The sequence below is a fragment of the Muntiacus reevesi genome, chromosome 2, assembly GCF_963930625.1.
Source record: "Muntiacus reevesi chromosome 2, mMunRee1.1, whole genome shotgun sequence".
Lineage (NCBI taxonomy): Eukaryota > Metazoa > Chordata > Mammalia > Artiodactyla > Cervidae > Muntiacus > Muntiacus reevesi.
This window is the reverse complement of record NC_089250.1, coordinates 105,119,926-105,138,283: the sequence shown is the minus strand read 5'-3', so window position 1 is coordinate 105,138,283 and position 18,358 is coordinate 105,119,926. Positions and strand designations below refer to the sequence as shown.

The 18,358-nt window shown below is 50.1% G+C and overlaps 1 protein-coding gene across 1 annotated transcript; it reads left to right on the top strand.

Annotated features, from left to right (window-relative positions):
• Nucleotides 1-14,898: 14,898 nt before the first annotated feature.
• On the top strand, nucleotides 14,899-15,546 carry NEUROG3 (neurogenin 3). The gene has a single exon (XM_065919873.1). It carries the CDS (start codon nucleotides 14,899-14,901, stop codon nucleotides 15,544-15,546), a length of 648 nt encoding a protein of 215 aa, XP_065775945.1.
• Nucleotides 15,547-18,358: the final 2,812 nt, after the last annotated feature.

Below are 18,358 nucleotides of genomic sequence, written 5' to 3'. Positions count from 1 at the left end.
ACCCCTCATTTCCCCTCCCCACCCTCATACCCAGTATTCCAGGGATAAAGCGGGGCCCTGGGCTAAGCCAGTCAGAGCATTTCATTCCTCTTGTCCTAGTGACTGGGTCAGAGATGGACATACAACCCCAGTCAAGTGGATAAGAACTAATGAGACTCATAATATTAATTTGAGTTGTGAAGGAAGCCGATATACTTGGCAAAATGTATCCTGGAGCACTCTTGTGGCTCAGCTGGTAAAGAATCTGCCTGCGATGCAGGAGACCTGGGCTTGAACCCTGGGTTGGTAAGATCCCCTGGAGAAGGGAAAGGCTACCCACTCGAGTATTCTTGCCTGGAGAATTCCATGAACTGTATAGTCCACAGGGTCGCAAGGAGTCGGACACAACTGAGCAACTTTCACTTCACTTCACTTCACTTCTATCCTGGGGCGGTTAACAATGCTTCTTTATAGGCTTATCCCGACAGTCCCTAAAGCATATCTTTGACTCACCCATTAATCTGACCATTTTCCCTGTGACTTGCCCACAGATAGGAGAGGACCTCCAGATCCCAAGCAGGGCAACTCTGTGGGGTGTAGGCCTATTTCTTCTGACACTCTACTCCTTCTCCAGTAATACCAGGCCTGGGGAGAGCTTGAGATGGCAGCTAACTGGCAGCTTTCGTATCATCCTTGCCTACAGGGCAGGTCAACTGTGTTATTTCTCAGCTTCTTCTATATTCTGCTCTGCTGTGCCAGAATCGACTATGCAAGCCATATACTTGCTTTACCTGCCAGCTTCTTGAAGGTTTGACCACAGGGAACACTAGAGGGAGACTGGGAGACAAAAAGAGGTGAGAGCTCCCTATTTGCTGGAGTTTCCTATCAGCATTGCCCCAGGAATGGCCCTGACAGTAGAAACCGATTCTGGGCAAGAAATTTCAGCATCCCCGTGGTGTGATAAACCCCGTGTTGCCAGCGGAACTTATGATTTGAGTTGTCTTTCCAGCCTGGAGACGAATTGTCTCTGGCTTCTCTGTGTTCCTCTTGTCACACTCTCACCACTCTTCCTTAGCTATTAGGATCAGCACCAGCCAACACCCTTCCTCAGAGCCCTGGTTTCTTGGAACCTCTGCTCCAAACTTGTGTGTTCTAACCCACAGTCCTAGAGGCAGAAGCTGCTTCCAGTAGTTATTACTCTGTGTTCTTGGTACAACCTTTTTGCTTTTTTCCCTTCAGGTAATTTTTGCTTCCAACATGCACTTGCTCAGTTTCCTATATTAAATTCCCTCAGTTGAGGTACCTATTATACAGTTTTTCTAACAGGACCTTGACTGATTCATCTGGTAGAAAAGTAGTCAACAAACTTTTTTGTAAAGAGTCCGTTAGTAAATATTTTAGGTGCTGTGGGTCATAAAATCTCTGTTGTGACTACTGAACTCTGCTGTTGTAGAACCTAAAATCAGAGAGCACAGCTATGCTTCAACAAAACTTTATTTAGAAAAACAGGTGGCTAGCTGTAGTTTGCTAGCCTTTGTGTCAAACCAAGAGTTCAATCAGGAAGCCAATTCTTAAACAATCTACGTCATGCAGAAGGTTCTGGGTGATGGGATTCAGTCTCTAACTTTGGGCAAGTCAGTCTGCTCTTGAACTTTGGGGTCATTTATAAGATGAGGTGGTTGAGCTATTAAAAGATTATCCTTATGATCCCTTCTAACTCTAGAAGTTCAGTGGTTCTGTTACTATCTCCAAAAGACTAAATCTGCAAAGGAATGTCTTAAGTCATCTTCCCCAGGAAGCAGGCTCTGAGATGGAGATTACCATGCAGGGAGTGTATGTGAGAGTTCTCTTAGAACCAATGCCTGTGGAGGGGAAAGGAAAGGAAGAAAACAAGATTGGAAAGAGGGTGACATTGGGCTGAGATATGTTCTTAACAAAGGTCTCATTCCATCCAACAAAGCTCTGAAGCTGGGATGGTCCTTAAGGTTTTCCCAAGTTGGGGTAGGTAATGGGGATGGCTGTCTATACCCTACTTTGACCAGTCATCGGATGCAGGCTGCTGCAAGACAGGAACACGACATTAGCTGTGGCAACTATATTAACCTGGGGCAGTCTTTGAGGAAGGCTGACAGACAAAGGCACTCCTAATATCTAGAAGAGTAAACTCTTTGTTTTCGAAGAGCAATCTGGATGGAGCACCACTGTAGCATTTTCTACAGTCCACCCCCTCATGCTGCTCAGATCTCAGATTAATTTCTTTGTATACATTCTGAGTGCAACTTCTCTAGAATTACGTAAAGTTTTTATTTACTAGGGGAAAACTCAGAAAATGAAGGCTATGTATCTGATCTGGGGCTGCTATATATCTGATGCCAGGCAACAATTGATATAACTTTATAACAACAATGCTATGAAAACAATAACTGTGATGTATCTGACCCCAGGCTACAACTGATAGCATATAATCTCCCTCCTTTTCTATCCATTCCAGATTTCCTTCTGCCATAGATAGCATCTCTGCTGGGCTCAGTGGTGTACCTGATGGCATGACTTGTCCCTTGTCCCTGAGAGGTCTGAGCCCCTGTTAGCACGCCTACTTGGGCTGTGGCTGCTACACTTGTCCATCTACCACCAAGATTCGTCCAAGTGTATCATCCAGATAGACTCCCTGCCTTCACTTGTAATAACAGTCTACGTCATTCTGGGGGTTGAAATAAGTTACTTCTGCCAAAATAATGACTCATCTTCCTGCTTCAAGGAACTTGATATGCCAGGGCTGCAAACTAAATTTGCAGTTCCAAGCACTCATGTTCTATCTCCTATTGGAGCACTGTCCCTTTGTGTTCATAGGGTCTACTTTCTCAACTCCTGGACTCACGTTTCTGCCCTGTGGAGTACACGGCACCATATAGTGTTGATTTAGAATGTACACTACGTCTGCCAGAGAAGACATACAGAGGGCCGACTGACACATGAAAAGATGCTCAGCGTCATTCAGTTCAGTTCAATCGCTCAGTCATGTCCAACTCTTTGTGACCCCATGAACTGCAACACGCCAGTCTTCCCCATCCTTCACCAACTGCTGGAGCTTGCTCAAACTCAACATCACTAATCATCCGGGAAATGCAAATAAAAACCACAGAGAGATATCACCCCACTTCTGTCAGAATAGCTATCATCAAAAAGGCAACACATAGCAAATGTTGGTGAAGAAAAGGGAACCCTCATGCCCGGTTGGTAAAGATGGTAAACTGGTGCAACCACTATGGAAAACAGTACAGAGGTTCTTCAAAAAATAGAAAAATCAAACTGACATATGATATAGCAATTCCACTTTTGGGTATTTATCCAAAGAAAACAAAACCACTAATTCAATAAGACAAATGCACACCAGTATTCACTGTAGCATTATTTATAATAGCCAAGATATAGAAGCAACCTAAATATCTGCTAATAGATGAATGGAACAAGAAGATATAAATGCAGATATAGATATATACACATACATACACAGTAGAATATTGTTCAACCATAAAAAAATAAAAGTTTTCCATTTGTGACAGTGTGGATGGATAGAGGTTATTATGCTAAGTGAAATAAGTCAGACAGAAAGACAAGTCTCTCACTTATATGTGGAACCTAAAAAAAATTAAGGTTCATAGACACAGACAATAAATGGGTGGTTTCCAGAGGCGAGGGGGATAGAAAGGGTTGAAATAAATAAAGGGGATTAAGAGGTTAAAACCTCCAGTTATAAAATAAATAAGCCACAGGAATGTCATATACAACATAAGGAATATGGTCAGTAATACTCTAATGATTTTGTATAGAGACAGATGGTTACTAGACTTACTGTGGTAAGTGATCACTTCATAATGTATGCAAATGTCAAATCACTGCGTAGTATACCTGAAACTAACATAACGTACATTAACTATATTCCAACAAGCAAACAAAACTGTATACTATGTTCTGGAGGATGGTATTCTATCTTAAGCCAGCAGCTTCTCAAAGGTGCCACATGTGAAATAACCAGTGGATGCCATGATCCTGTGTCCGACCCCTCACCTTCTTCTCTATGACATAAGCCCCTCGATCATACACAAAGAAACACAGGTATCCTAAGACAGGAGATTTATGTTGGAGCTGGAATGCCAGGAAAGACCTCTGGAAAAGTAGAAGCAACCTTTTCTCCTAAGACATGGCTCTGAAAATACTGCATATTTTAATATTTCAGAACATCACCCTTTGCCTTCTCTTAGTCTTTTTCTCTTGTCCTTTGTCTCCAGACTTTCTCTAATGTCCTCATGGCATTTCCCAGGGTGTGAAATATGAACCTTCAAAGACTGGCTCAGGACCCAGGAGCTAGCACCCAGTAACCGTCAATAAAGCATTGCCCTTGCTATGAGCTGGGCACTATTCTAAGTGCTAGACATCTATTATCTCATTTAAAACAAAAACAGCCTTGGATGTGAGCACTATGACTGCATCCATTTTTAGATAAAATAACCAAAGCCAGAGAAATTAAGTAATTAGTCCAACATTACAAAGAGATTCAGATCCATCCATAGCATGGATTCAAAGCTACCTAGCTTCAGAGTCTATTCTTGATCGCTCTCAATACCTCCTCTTCATAGATAAGTGAGCAATCTACAGAGAGCTGTCTACAGTTCCACAGAGCTGGAGTGAGAACCTGGAGCCCAGGACTCTTCTCCCCAGCCTCAGTTCCTGTACCTTTGCCTGCAGGGACCTCATCAAATGCTTTTAAGTTAGTCATCTGTGGCCTCACCCCAAATCTGGCTTTGTATCAATAGCATCTGGAAGACTTGCTAATTTTCAGACTTCTGGGCTACCAGAGGGCCTGATTTGGTGTAATAGGCACAGAAAGGTTCTGTAATTCCTAATCTAGGTGCCTGCTGTCTCACCACTGGACTCTCAGCTCTGGAGACAAGAACTGGATTTATTCCTAGTGCTGACACAGTGCTTGGCTCACTTTAGATTTCAGTATGTATATGCTAAATGACTTAAAGACCATCATTTTGTTTCACCAGAACTTTATTCAAGCTGTTTATTCACACAAAGAGATTTTGTGACTTGCTCAAAATTTCTCAGCAACCTTCAGACAGCTAATTCTTAATGTTTGGGGAATTGGGCCAAGTCTCCTTGGTGATCTGACGAAACTCTGGATCTGCTCAGAAAGATGCATGCATACAGAGAACATTGCCTACCAGCTTCTGGGTTTCACGATCCTTGGGAGCCCCTAGCCTGAGGGAATGGACACTACATTAAGGATCTCTACTGCAGCCCAAAGAGGAAAAGTTCGTCTTTTCCAATAACTAAATGTAATAAAGACTGTTGTTAATAGAGTTCCAACTTACAACTAGGCATACAGTCAAACAGATTTCAGACAACATTTCCCAACCTCCCTTGCAGCTACACAGAGCCTTGGGATTAAACACTAGCTGATCGAAACTGAAACAGAAGTAATATACACAACTTTTAGGTTGTATCCTTAAACGGAAGCATGTGCCTCCCCTTCTCTGCTCCCATCACCTCCACAGCCTTGGCTCCACCACCTGCATCAGAGTGCACACAACAGTAAGAGCATGATCAGCCTCTTCCACGCCTTCCACATTCTGTCAACCTTCGGCTGCTGCCCAGATATCTAGGTCTCACACAATGTTCACCTGTCTGAGCCCCTCAAGCTGGTCTCTATTGGAGACCTACCATTTACAACATCCCTGCTAAATTCTCAACACGACACAGCCCCTGTCCTCAGGGAGCTCATCCTCTACTGCGGGAGACACAGGACAAGGACCTCCACACACCAGGCAGAGAAGGATGGGTCCCAAATGAGAACAACACGGAGCAAGGAGGGCTCTGGGACTTGATCATGGAATAGTGGAAGGTGACTTGGGTTCTGATGTGGCCACACTTGCAGTGTGACCTTGGACAAGACACATTTCCTTTCTGAGCTTCATTTCCCAATCACGAGTCAACTTAGTGCTAGGGACCACATACTAGTGAAGGTCTTTCTCAGCCTAACCCTCTGGTTCTGGATATTTCTCACAATACCCAGCACATCATGGGTTTGTGCTGTTGTTCTGTAACTCTTCAGGATGGACCTGGTATTACTTCCAATTCCCTCAGGTTAAGAACTATAGTAATGAATTCCACCCATGATCTTGAAAGGTTCCTGTGGCAAGTGATTCCCCAAGTGTGTTCTACAAAACTGAACAGTCACAGTGGTGAAGCCATGGGGATGAATAGGGTCTCCTGGGGTCATCCAGTCCATTCCCCTGCCTCTAAGCAGACCGCATAATCATTCTAGGCCAGAGAAAGGGAGGTCTTTACAGAGAGGATTCTACCTCATCTGAAGAGGCTTCTCACTTTGTTTATCTATTAGGGAAAACATGGTCATAAGTAACGTAAATCCCTGTTTCTTTTTTCAATTCAAACTACTTCCCCTAAGTCTAATCTCAGTGACTGTGGGGAACAGCTGGCCACTTACCCCCCCCCCCCCAATGGCCTTTCATAACATTTATGGGACAAAGGAAAAGGTTGTGCCCAACTGACCCGGGCCATCTTGGTGTCTGTGCAATGGCATTGACAGGAATTTGATTTGAAGTTTCCTGTGTAGAATCGAAGCTCTGCATAGGAGTCTCCCTCTATACTTATATCTGCAAAGTGTACCCACCTACCAAACAGGGTCACATGCCAGGGACCTCCAAGCCCATATGGTTTCTGCTAGACAAGAGTGAATGCACATACCACCAGCTCATTGATCAGCCTGCACCCCCTTCCTTGATAGATGTTCTGCAAAAGCCTAAATGGGTGGGTTTAAAACCAGCTCATAAGTGGGATGCATAGTGTAAGGGAGAGCCAGGATGGATGAGATACAGCCTTGGGGTCAGAAGACCTAGATTCTTATTCAGAGTCCACAGTACAAACTGGGTGCCCTTGGGTGAGTCACATCAGCTCTCTAAAGCCTCAGTTTCTTCCTACATAGATTGGGACTGAGATCTCTGACCATGTGGCCTCACTGGTATGCTGAGAAATAATAATGGGTGATAAAGTGCCCATCAAATGTAAACCTGTGTCATAACTGTTGATGATACTGCTATACAAGTGACTTAACACAGCAGGCTTCAAAGTGGTTTGCCTGAACAGGGGAGCATGAGCAGAATCACGTACTAGAACATCTAGATATACGCATTTTTATTTCTTGGATGCAAATTTCTTTGAAGGTATGTTTAATAACATACATATTGCATTGTATTCATAAAGGCTGAGTACACACTATGTGCTAACATTGATCACTTTACATGAATCCAATCATTTAAGCCCAATGACATAGGTACTCTCTTATTATGCCCATTTTATAGGTGCGGAAATGAAAGTGGCTCCCAGAGGCTGAGTCAACTCGCCAAAGGTACACAGCTACTAGTGCAGAAATCCAAAATGGGACACAGAGCGTCTGGCTCAAATCACATCCTCTTTTCCACTGCTTGCACTGTCTAGTACAGAAAGACATCTATCATTTATAATAAATCATACTTGGCATATACTTTATATTGTAAGTAATATGTGAAGAATTATAAGTAGCTAACATATTTTGAAGTGTGTGTCTAAAATAATTTTCTGATAGTGCCATGTTATAAAAAAAAAATTGGGGCCCATCTGCTTTATGGTCTAAACAAGGGGGAATATGAAGCTTATTGCCTTCTCAGCAGGGCTGGGGCTGTGGTCAGGCTAAGTGAGGTGCCTTGGGCACACAAATTAAGAAGGCCTGCACTCTCAAGATCCTGCAAGTCTGGTCCCACCTCCATAGTTTTGCTGGGGAGCTAAGGGAGGCTCCTGGAAGCCACAGGAAGACAAAGACAAGAGAGAAAGGAAAGCTTGCCTTCTTTATTGTTCCCAAGCTCTTCAACTCCTGTGTCCCCAAATCCCTGGCTGAGGCCTGCCCACCTCTAAAGGACTCCATGGGGTGGCAGAATGAAGTCCCTGGAGTCTGAGCAGTGGGTAGGGGCCAGGAGGGTGACTAAATGAAGGATCCCTGCCAGATGGCTGGAGGGGACATGGGGAAGAGGAGTTCCAGACTCTATGACCTTGAGCTTCAGGAGCAAAACAGGGACAAGAAAAATTCCTTCCTGGAACCCCAACAGGTTGAGTGAGAAGGCAATCTGCTGCCTTCAAGGTTCTATATGGACACAAACGTTATTAAGTACTTCATGGAAAACTGCACTGTATTACATTCTGTTGCTTCTCCTCGGAGTTAATCTAGAATTAATTCTTGACCCTCCCCACCTTCTACCCTACCCCAGGCTGCCTCCCCAACCTGACATCTGGAGGAGGGGTGAGTATTTCATCTATGATGACCTAAAGAAGAGATGTGCCCTCACCCTCACCTCACGGTGGTTCTGACACCCTGATTCCCACTGCTTAGACAGAATCCCCACAGGGCTGGGGTGGGTGGGCAGGGGAACAGGGGCAGCAGCAGGCAGAGGGCTCCCCTGCCACCACAAGCCCTGGTTTCCACAAAGGCGACTTCTACCTAAGGAGACTACCCCCCTGCCGTGGGCCGGGAATATCAGAAATGTCAGAACCACATACAGTCAAAAAAAAAGCACAGAAAATAAACACAATTTGTGAAAGACTGAGGGAGGCTATCTCTGTCTTTCAAAATGAGCAGAGTTCATCCAAGCTCACAATGAGGGTGGGTTGTTGCTGTTCAGTCCCTAGGTCACATCCAGCTCTTTGCGACCCCATGGACTGCAGCACGCCAGGCTTCCCTGTCCTTCACTATCTCCCAGAGTTTGCTCAAACTCATGTCCATTGAGTCCATGAGGGTGGGCGGAGAACGTCTTTCTCCAAAAACAGGCCGGCAGAGCTAAGGGGCTTACGAGCCATACCCACCACCCAGCTTCCCAGTTCCATCTCGGCCCTGGAAGAAAATGAAGGTCTGAAAGCCTGAGTGTCCTGAGACACCCAAAGGCTGCCTGTGCCCTGAGAATTGAAAGATGGAAGAACAGAAGAGAGCTCCCACACACCTCAGTGCCTGTCTTTTCCCACAACTGTTGGGGAAAGACTTATCCACCCAGGAATTCAGATCCAGGAACCAGTGTGGGCGTGGAGGCAGGAGAGACGCACTCTCTCTGGCTTCCCTTCACTCACAGCCCAAGGCCCCCTGCTATCCAAGACTTACAAATTTGGCAAAACTTGAAAATTACAAAGTATTTCCTCCACAACTTCTTCCTTTAATAGAGGGAAAACTGCGGTCTGGGTGAAATAATTCGCTCAGGGTGGCACAGGGCTATTGGCAGAGACAGGCCCCCTCCTCCAACCCAGTGCTCTTCTTATCTTGCTCTGGGAGCGCGCCCCCCACGGAGGAGAGGAGCGGGCAGGCAAAGGGTGCCCAACGGACTCCTCCAGTCCTAGCGCGCCTCAGGTGGATGTTCACTCCCAGGAATCCCGGGAGGACGGAGGCATCTGCACCACTCAGTTTAGAAACCCAGAGGTCATGCGAGGGCCAGATGTCCAGCCCTCAGGACTTATCCCTAGAGCAGTCTTTGCGTCTGAGCTCTGCTTCCACACCTTGCACTCCCCAGCGCCGTGCGGCGCAGTGCGTCACCGCGCCAAAGGGCTAGCGCGAAATTAGAGGTGCCTGGAGGTGGCCTCACGGCCCCCCGGCTGTTCCCGTTTCTTCCTTTCTGGGGAGGGAAAATCACACAGCCGTGTTTGTTTCCCCAGCCGAGGCGGGCGCGGAGCCTGGCATATGGACATTTCGCGCTCCGCATCTGTGTCATCCGTCGCGTTTTCTGTGGATGGCTGCGTGTGTGTATGTGTGTGTGTATGTGTGAAGCCCAGGCGCTGGGAACAAACGTGCATCTGTTAAATTTGACAATAAAGTCCTACAGCGGAGCTGCCAAGATTGGGACGGGGGGTGGGGGCGGAAGGCAAAGAGGGTGGGGGAGAGCTGGAGTCTCAAAAGGCTATGCCAAAGCGCCTGGCCCAGGTATTATGTCGGGAGAAGGTAAGGGGAGCAGCTGCTCCTTCTCTCGGGGTGTGTATGGGAGCGAGGGTGCATGCGTCCCTGTGAAGAGTACACACCGATCTGCTCAACATATGTCGCCACAAATCACAGTGTCTCTCCCTCCTCCCACCCCCCACTCCCTCCTGACCGAGGGCAAAACAGAGAGGCGCTGAGAAGAGGCGCCGCTTCAACAGGTGTCTTGATGCGCAATGCACCTTTTCACGCATTCACTTGTCTCCGTCGGCGGCGGAGATAATGTAGACACTTTGTTTCCAAGCCCTGCTTGCGAGCTACGGATGCCTGGCGGGGGAGGCGGCCCTAGGCAGGGAGGGGGATCTGCAAATAAAGACCTCGGATGCTCCTGAGGTCCCAGCCCTCTCTTCTCTTTGTTTGAGGGCTCCCTGGGCCGGAGCTCCCTCGTGCGCCCTGGGGGGTGGCATATGGCGCCCTCTCACCTACCCAAGAAAAAGAACTGGCTCGCCATTCAAGAGCGCACGAGGTCCCAGAGCTGGGGAGGGGGAGTCTCTGGGGGAATAGCTTCTCTCCCAACGCGAACGAGGAGCCCTCCTTATCTTTCCCCCACCCCACCTCCGCCATCCTCTCAGCTGGTGCAGCAGCCGTTGGGTGGGGAGCAGCGCGCAGAGCCGCACCAGCCTGCGGAAGCGCCCCAGCTCCCGGCAGATGAAATATGGGGCTGGTGAGCCCCTGGAGACCATATGCTTTCAATAAAAGAAGACAAATAGGACCGAGATAGGCCTTGCAGCCAACCTGTTATAAATGGGTGGCAATTGGGCCAATGTACACGGGGGAAGGCCCGGGGGGAGGCCTGCTCCGTGCCAAATCCATGTGTCAGCTTCTGGGACAGGTGCGCCCAGGGGCCAGGGGCCAGATCTCCCCCCTCTGGGTTTATCACGGCAAAGGTAATATTGTGCTAACTATGAGTAAACAGTCATTGTGAAAACGAGGGAGAGTTTATCAGAGGCAAACTAGTTGGGGGGTGGCTTAACAATAAAGTTGCCAGCCTTGGGAGCAGGTGACGGCTGGCTGCGGGACTCCCGCAGTAGATGTTTTCCAAAGCACTCCACTTTACAATCTCTTGTAATTATTTATTAAACGAAATCTATTTATTATTATTTTAGCAAACACTGGAGACAGGTGGGGCTTTCTTTTCGTCGTCTCCTTTTGTTTGAAGGGCTGTTTGAAGTGGCCAGTCTCGGCCTGGGCAGCTCGCTCGCCAGATTTTTGTCTTCCCCTCTTTCAGCGTCGAGGCGAAGGCGAGAGAAAGAAGCCCCCTCCTCTGGCAAGTCATTAGCTATTCAGCCTCTTGTGGCCCCCTTCCCTTCCTCTCGTTTCTCAAAGCGCCCCCAGGCACTGCTAAAATTCCCCCCGCCGACAGGAAGGCGGCAGGGCGGACCGCTGCCTTCCCTTCTTTTCCATTCTGTCCGCGGTCTCCAGGCGTCAGGCTGTCGCCTCGTTCCTGGGCCGCCTCAGCCTGCAGGGGGGCCTAGGTCTCAGTGAGTGGAAGGGCGCGGGGTTCCCAGAGGTCTTAGAGGCGGTGGTCCGCCGGGGGCTTCAGGAACAAGCTCTGCTGCCGGCTGGAAGAGTCCTTTCACAAATAGCGCCAGCGCGCACTGAGTTGTCACAGTCTGCGCCTCCGCCGCCAAAAGGACAGGAATTAACTTTGGAGAGGGGCCTGTGCGTCCTCTCCCGCTGAAAGGGAGGACGTGGATCCTTGATCTCTAATCCCCTAGGACTCCTGGACCTCAGGCCCCGCCCTCTTGACCAGCAGAAGAGCTGCGGAGACTTGTCCGCACGGAAATCGCTGACCTCGGCTGCTGCGCGCTGCTCCTCGCCCTGACTGTTTTGCGCAAAGCGAAACGTGGTGGCGGTCCGCAAGCCGTGGAGAGCCCTGACCCGGAGTGGTGCCAGGGAAGCTAGATAAGAATTCTCAGCGGGTGCCAGAATTCTCTCCCAGTCAAGAAAGTATCCAAATAACCCCAAAATCTTCCCTGGTGGGGAAAGCTTGTCCTGCGGTCCTCGTCACTGCCCATGAGCCACTTGAGGCAAGACTGAGCCACGGTGAGACCTGCCTTGGGTTATCATCTGAGAGCCACTGAGGGATGAGAGCCCTAGTTGTGGGCTACTTTCAGGCCTCCAGGGACGCATAGGGGTGTTCTGATTCCTTATGGCCAGGGCACACTCCTCCGAGCCAAGCTGGGTCCCCTAGCCCCAGGGAAGCACACTTTGGGTTTCCTCGCTCAATTCCTAATTTGCAGGATAGAAATCAAGAAAGGCAGGCATAGAGGGTGAGAAAGTAGAGAGACAGAACATGACTGGACACTGGCTCCCATTGGCACTGGGAGATGGGGCCACTGTCCTTTATCTACTCTGACCATGTCATTCCTTCTATCTTCGACATTTTGGGATGTCTGGTTCTGCCTTGAAAAAATATTGATTTTCTCCCCAGTCAAAGAGAGGCAACAAAGAGGTGCAAGGGAAAATCTAGGATTAGGAGTCTTAGGACTGCGTTCTATGTATGTGATTCTGCTAGAACTTGCTGTGTGATCTCTTGAGTAAGTTACTTCCCCTTTCTGGGCCTTGACTTTCCATCTGTAAAATAGGCCTCAGTTTCTCATTCGTATAATTAGAAGACAAATGTGGAGCAAATTGTGACCCAAGGGAGGAGCAGCAGCAAAATGTGAAACTCAGGCGTCTCCGCAGGGTCCCTTTGTTGGTCTGGAACCTGGCCCAGAGCTTAGTTCCCTGGCAACAAGCGAAGGAGCCTCTGCCAACAGCCCACCAGCTGAGATCCTGAGGACAGCACCTTCATCTCCACACAGTCCTGGAGCTCCTTCTCCCTGGCTCCCAAGCACATCCACCCTCTCTCTGCCTCAGAGGTAATTCCGCCCTCCACGCAGAGTGGGCAAATTAAGAGAGGCTGGCTGTCACTAGGGTAGATATGCAGACTCACCTCATTCCCTCAGTTTCCCTGCAGGATCCTACCTCCTCTACCAGCTTCTGGAGGCTCAGCTCAGGGTATCTGGACCTGCTAGAAAGTAATGCCTTCTGGGCCTGCAGAGACTGAATTCAGACACCAGTTTCCCAACTTCTTAGGAGCAGTGTGGAGGGCCTGCTGGTGGGGGGAGGGGGCGGGCAGGGCGCAGGAGTGGCACTGGATGGCTGAGGGCTCTGGGCCTGCAATGGGCAGATCATTAAAGGTCAGAGAGAGGCTGGGTTAGCTTGAGGGCGTCCTCCCCCAGGCCACACTTACCCTGAAGCAGAAGACCACAGAGTGTCCAAGGCAGGGACAAAAGCGAAGAGTAGGGAAAGAAAGGAGGGATGATGTGTTCAGGCTCACTTTGGAAAGCTTTCCAGATGGCACTAACCGGAGCCGTGAAGAGTCCCTGCCGTGTGCTCACTGCCTGACCTCTGCCAAGGGGACAGGACCAGGTAGTGCAGACAGCCCCCGCCCATCTGTGACTGGACAGAAGGACTAAGAGAGAAAGAGTTGATCTGCTTCTGCACCTGCACTCCGGGGGCATTTAAAAGACACAGAGCTTGCTGTGAACTCCTGGCCATCTCCTGACCCATTCTCATCTGAGCTCTTCCTTCGCATGCCCCATCGGATCCCTAGAGTACTGTCTGAAATTGTTTGTGGCGGAATGCCTCCTGGAGGTCCCACCATAGATATTCGCTGCCTCTGGGGCAGGAAGATAATGTCTTAGATTTCTGAGGGGGCGAGGGGATGAGGGGAGAGGTTCTAAGCACCTGCATCTAAGGAGTGTGGGCAGTGTCATTTCAAAGCCTGGCGGGCGGGGGGTGGGGGGTGGAGGGGAGGCCGGGGCTCAGCATCCCCAGAAGGGGACGGTCTCTAAGGGGCAGGGAGGTAGGCAGGATCTCTCTGTGTAGTCGCCCCCGTGCTTCCCAAAATGGAGTGTCAGTGAAACACCCCCTCTGAGTACTTGCTAACCTGACCCAAAGTGGAGGAGAGGAGAATGGCACTAGGAATTAGTGGACGCTCCTCTAAACTGATAGTATACCTGGCTCCTTGTCCTTGCAGAGTGATTTGGAGCAAGCTGCCTCCTTTCTGAACCTGTTTCCCCTTGTATAACTCACGGGACTGATTCACCCTACTGACTTCCCAAAGCCCCCTTCAGGATACCAAGAAAAGGTCTAGACAGATGCTAAGGAAAACCAGAATAGGAGCAAAGCGATTTGAGACCGCCAGACGCGAGCTAGACAGACAAGACCCTTCTCACTGGGCGAGGCCCTTTGAGGAACCGAGAGTTGCTGGGACAGAGCCCGCGGGGAAAGCGCAAACAGAGCGACGTTCCCCTCCCCCGACCCCAGCCCTTTGTCCGGAATCCAGCTGTGCCCCTTGAAGGGCGGAGCGGGCTCGCGTGGCGCGGCCCCCTGGCCCGGACGCTGATTGGACGGCGGCGCGGGCAGCAGCGGGGCAGGCACGCTCCAGTCCCAGGGCGCAGCAGATAAAGCGTGCCCAGGGGCACACGACTTTCGGCTCAGAAAATCCGCAGGGGCTCGCAGCTGCGCCAAGAGAGAGCAAAAGAAGCCCGGGACCCTCCTTTACACGTATCTTCTCTGGGGCCAGAGAAACTTCCGAGCGGCAGCGCCTGCTTCTCAACTGAACTTGCAGACGGAAAAGCCAGTTCAGCTCACCGTTGCTCTCACTACCCACCACTCTACCCCTTTGCGCCCTACAACAAGGTAACACCTGGAACCACAGAGCGATGGGAGGAGGGGAAAGCGGGTCCTCTGGCCGGCTGGAGGTGGCTTTCTCTCGCATTTTCCCCCACCTGGTCCCAGGATTGGGAACTTCGCTCAGGTGACCGACCCACTCTTACCCTTACCTCTTACCCCGCCGCAGGATGGCGCCTCATCCCTCGTGTGCGCCCCCTGTCCAAGTGACCCACGAGACGGAGCAGCGCTTCCCGGGAGCCTCGGACGACGAAGTGACCTGCGTCGCATCCACTCCACCCAGCCCCACTCGCGTGCTGGAGAACTGCGCGGAGACGGAAGGGGGCGCCTGCCGAGGGGCCTCGAGGAAGCTCCGGGCGCGGCGCGGGGGGCGCAGTCGCCCCAAGAGTGAGTTGGCTCTGAGCAAACAGCGACGGAGCCGGCGCAAGAAGGCCAACGACCGCGAGCGCAATCGGATGCATAACCTCAACTCTGCGCTGGACGCGCTGCGCGGCGTCTTGCCCACCTTTCCGGACGACGCGAAGCTCACCAAGATCGAGACGCTGCGCTTTGCCCACAATTATATCTGGGCGCTGACGCAGACGCTGCGCATAGCGGACCACAGCCTCTACGGGCTGGAGCCGCTGGCGCCGCCCTGCGAGGAGCTGGCCAACCCAGACGGCGGTTCCCCGGGAGACTGGGGCTCCCTCTATTCCCCGGTCTCCCAGGCCGGAAGCCTGAGCCCCGCCGCCTCGCTGGAGGACCGACCTGGGCTGCAGGCGCCTGTTTCCCCGGCCTGCCTGCACCCTGGCGCTCTGGCCTTTTCAGACTTTCTATGAAGGGGCCTGTCCGCCGCTGGGCAGTGGGTCCTGGGGAAAGGGGAAGGGGCGGAGGCTGTCGGAGATGCGCGGCGGCGGCTCTCAAACCTACTTGGTCCTCCTGCCTCTGGCTCACTGACCCCTGAGGGCCCAGGCACCCGAGAGTGGCAGGCCGGGTTCAATCCCTTGGTCTTATGCGCTTACATCCTCTGCCGCTGCCCGCGTGAGTGGGCATGGCATGCTCCGCACATTTTAAGCCCTCTCCCCGTGGCCACCCCAAAATCTCCTCCAGTACTTCTTCCAATATTTGGTCTCTCAGCGCTCACTCTTGTTCCCTAGGTTGTCTTTTTCAAAGTTGCTTCTGACCTCCTCTAGTCCCTGTCAAGTCCCGGGGGTTTGGGCCTGTCTACTCTGCCTTAATCCATGAAGGCGATGCTCTGCCTTCTTGTGCACTTTTCCGGAGCCATTGCCCTTTCAGGGGCAGGAGGCAAGGCGACCCACTAGGGGAGAGCCTCTACCACCACCCTGCAAACTGGAGCGCCCTTGTCTTTAAAAAAAAAAAAAAAAGTTTGTAAATGATGTAATGTCTCTTGAAACGAATTTTTGTCTGGTAAATTATATGGCCTCTCCCCCGTTTTATGTTTGTATTTATTGATGAGATTTCACAGTGGGAAAGTCTTTATTTTGTACATAAGATTATTTAGGGACTGGTGAATGAGATTTTGAGCCAATAAAAAACGATTCTCAAGAAGCCCGAGGAAGGTAACTTGATTGTGTGGACGGGAGGGCCCAGCCCCTGTGACTGGGGTTGGGGGAGGGGGCCCTGTCTAAGGAGAGGGAGGAGATACTGTCTGGGGGTCTGGGGGTCTGGGGGTCTGGGGCCCCTGCTGAGGCCTGACCTAGAAACTATGGTGCTAGGATGGAGGCCAGGCAGACTGCAAGTCAGCTATACACACTTGGAAAAGAAGAACTGGAAGACTTAAAAATCATTGGCTCAGACTCCTTGTTTTATTTATGGAGCCGCAACTTGTCTAATTCCAAAAAGTGGTTTAGGAGTAAGACAAGCCTCCAACTAGGGCTACTCACATGGTGCTGGCCCTTTCTGTTATGCCACTAGCTTGGATTTAGAGTAACTTGCATTTGGGGAAGGGAGGGAATAATAACCCTGCAGCAGGGTCAGAAACACTGGTTGGCTGAGCATCCTAAGAATTGTCCCTGAGTGCTTAGAGACTAAGAACAATGTCATAGCTCATTTTACATTTCTGGAGCTGGGGATGAGACCTTGTGACTTGTGATACCCCGTGGCAGGGAGCGGAGGAGGTGGAGGGTCTGGCTGTAGTTTCTGACACCTCCCAACAACCAGCACCTTTGTTTGAACAAATTCTTATCCTTTTCGAGAAAGTATTCAAGGTTTCCAGCCACGTGTTCTCTATTACTTCCAAGGTAGAGTAGGGCTGATGCACAGTGACACCGAAAGTCCCCAAAGCACTGCTGGAGCAGCTCTATATTAGCTTCCAAGATGTCCCAGGATGTCCAGGAAGCAGCTTTGAGCTCCAAGAACCCACAGAGGGCAGGCACCCTACCCTATGAGTTGAACCACAAAGGCCTCCTTGGATTGGCCCACGGTGCCCAGGGAAGAAGCAGGCCAACACCAATGGGGTGTACATGTCAGAGGCAGGAATCAGGAGTCATAGAGTAGGTTGCTTTCCAGTGTTAGAGCACAAAGGTGGTGGCTTTGCAGGGGTTAATGTCTTTTGCATCTATCTCTTATGCTCTGCACCCCCCACCCAATGCTTCAAATTGAACTTTTCCTCTCTCCTCTATTCCTAGGTCCCTAAAGATAGCTTGAAGGAAATATGTCTTAGTTATCAGGGGCTGGATTTGGGGGCAGGAAGGGGGATATGGCAAACAAATGAACAAAGGTGTAGTTTCATTTCATGGCTTTAATCTGGGAGGAGAAGATTAATGGGTTATTGATGACTTCTGCAGCAGCCAATTTTCCACCTGCGGCACCGCCCAGGGCAGGTGTCAGCAGCTCCAAGTTGCACAGACCAAGGCAGGGTCTGCTGCTTACTGGGCACTGGGGGGTGAGGGGAGAGAGGGCAGACATAAAAATCAGGAAGGTCCATCTCTGTCCTCCTGGGACAATAGCAAGTATACAGACAAAATCACTCAAGGCTGAAAAAACATTGGTGCTGAGTGGAGGTAGGAACCACAGGAAGGACAGCGGGACTGTTCTCTGTGGCTGGATTAGGAAGCTTGCCAGAGAACACAGTATATTGGGCCAGGACTAAACATTTGGAGAGGAGGTCCTCAAGCAGGAAGATCCTTCTCCCTGTGAAAGGCTGTGGGGAGCAGTGTTCAAATAGGCAGGGGATTCCTTTGGTGCGAACAACTTTCAGAAGCATAAAATATTAACCCTGTGCTCTGGGTGGAGGCACCCACTGCCCAGCCCCTCTCCTGCTTGTGAGGGTGCTCATTAAGAAGCTATTAGTCACTCACAATCTAGAATGGTGGGCTAGGGAAGGAGATGGGAGGGAGATTCAGGAGGGAGGGGACATGGGTGTACCTATGGCTGATTCTTGTTGTCTGACAGAAAACCACAAATTCTGTAACACAATTATCCTTCAATTAAATAACTTAAGTGGCAAATAAATAAATAAGAAGCTAATAGTTACCCAAGGCACATAGACTGGTCCTCTAACCTACAAATTATTTTAAAAAGTACTGTTTAACCAACTTGGATGCTGGATTGTCACCTTGGGAAGGGGCAGATTTGAACCCCCAGAGCTGTCAGCTGAACTCTCCAAGTCAGGAGGAGGTGGAGGAAGGT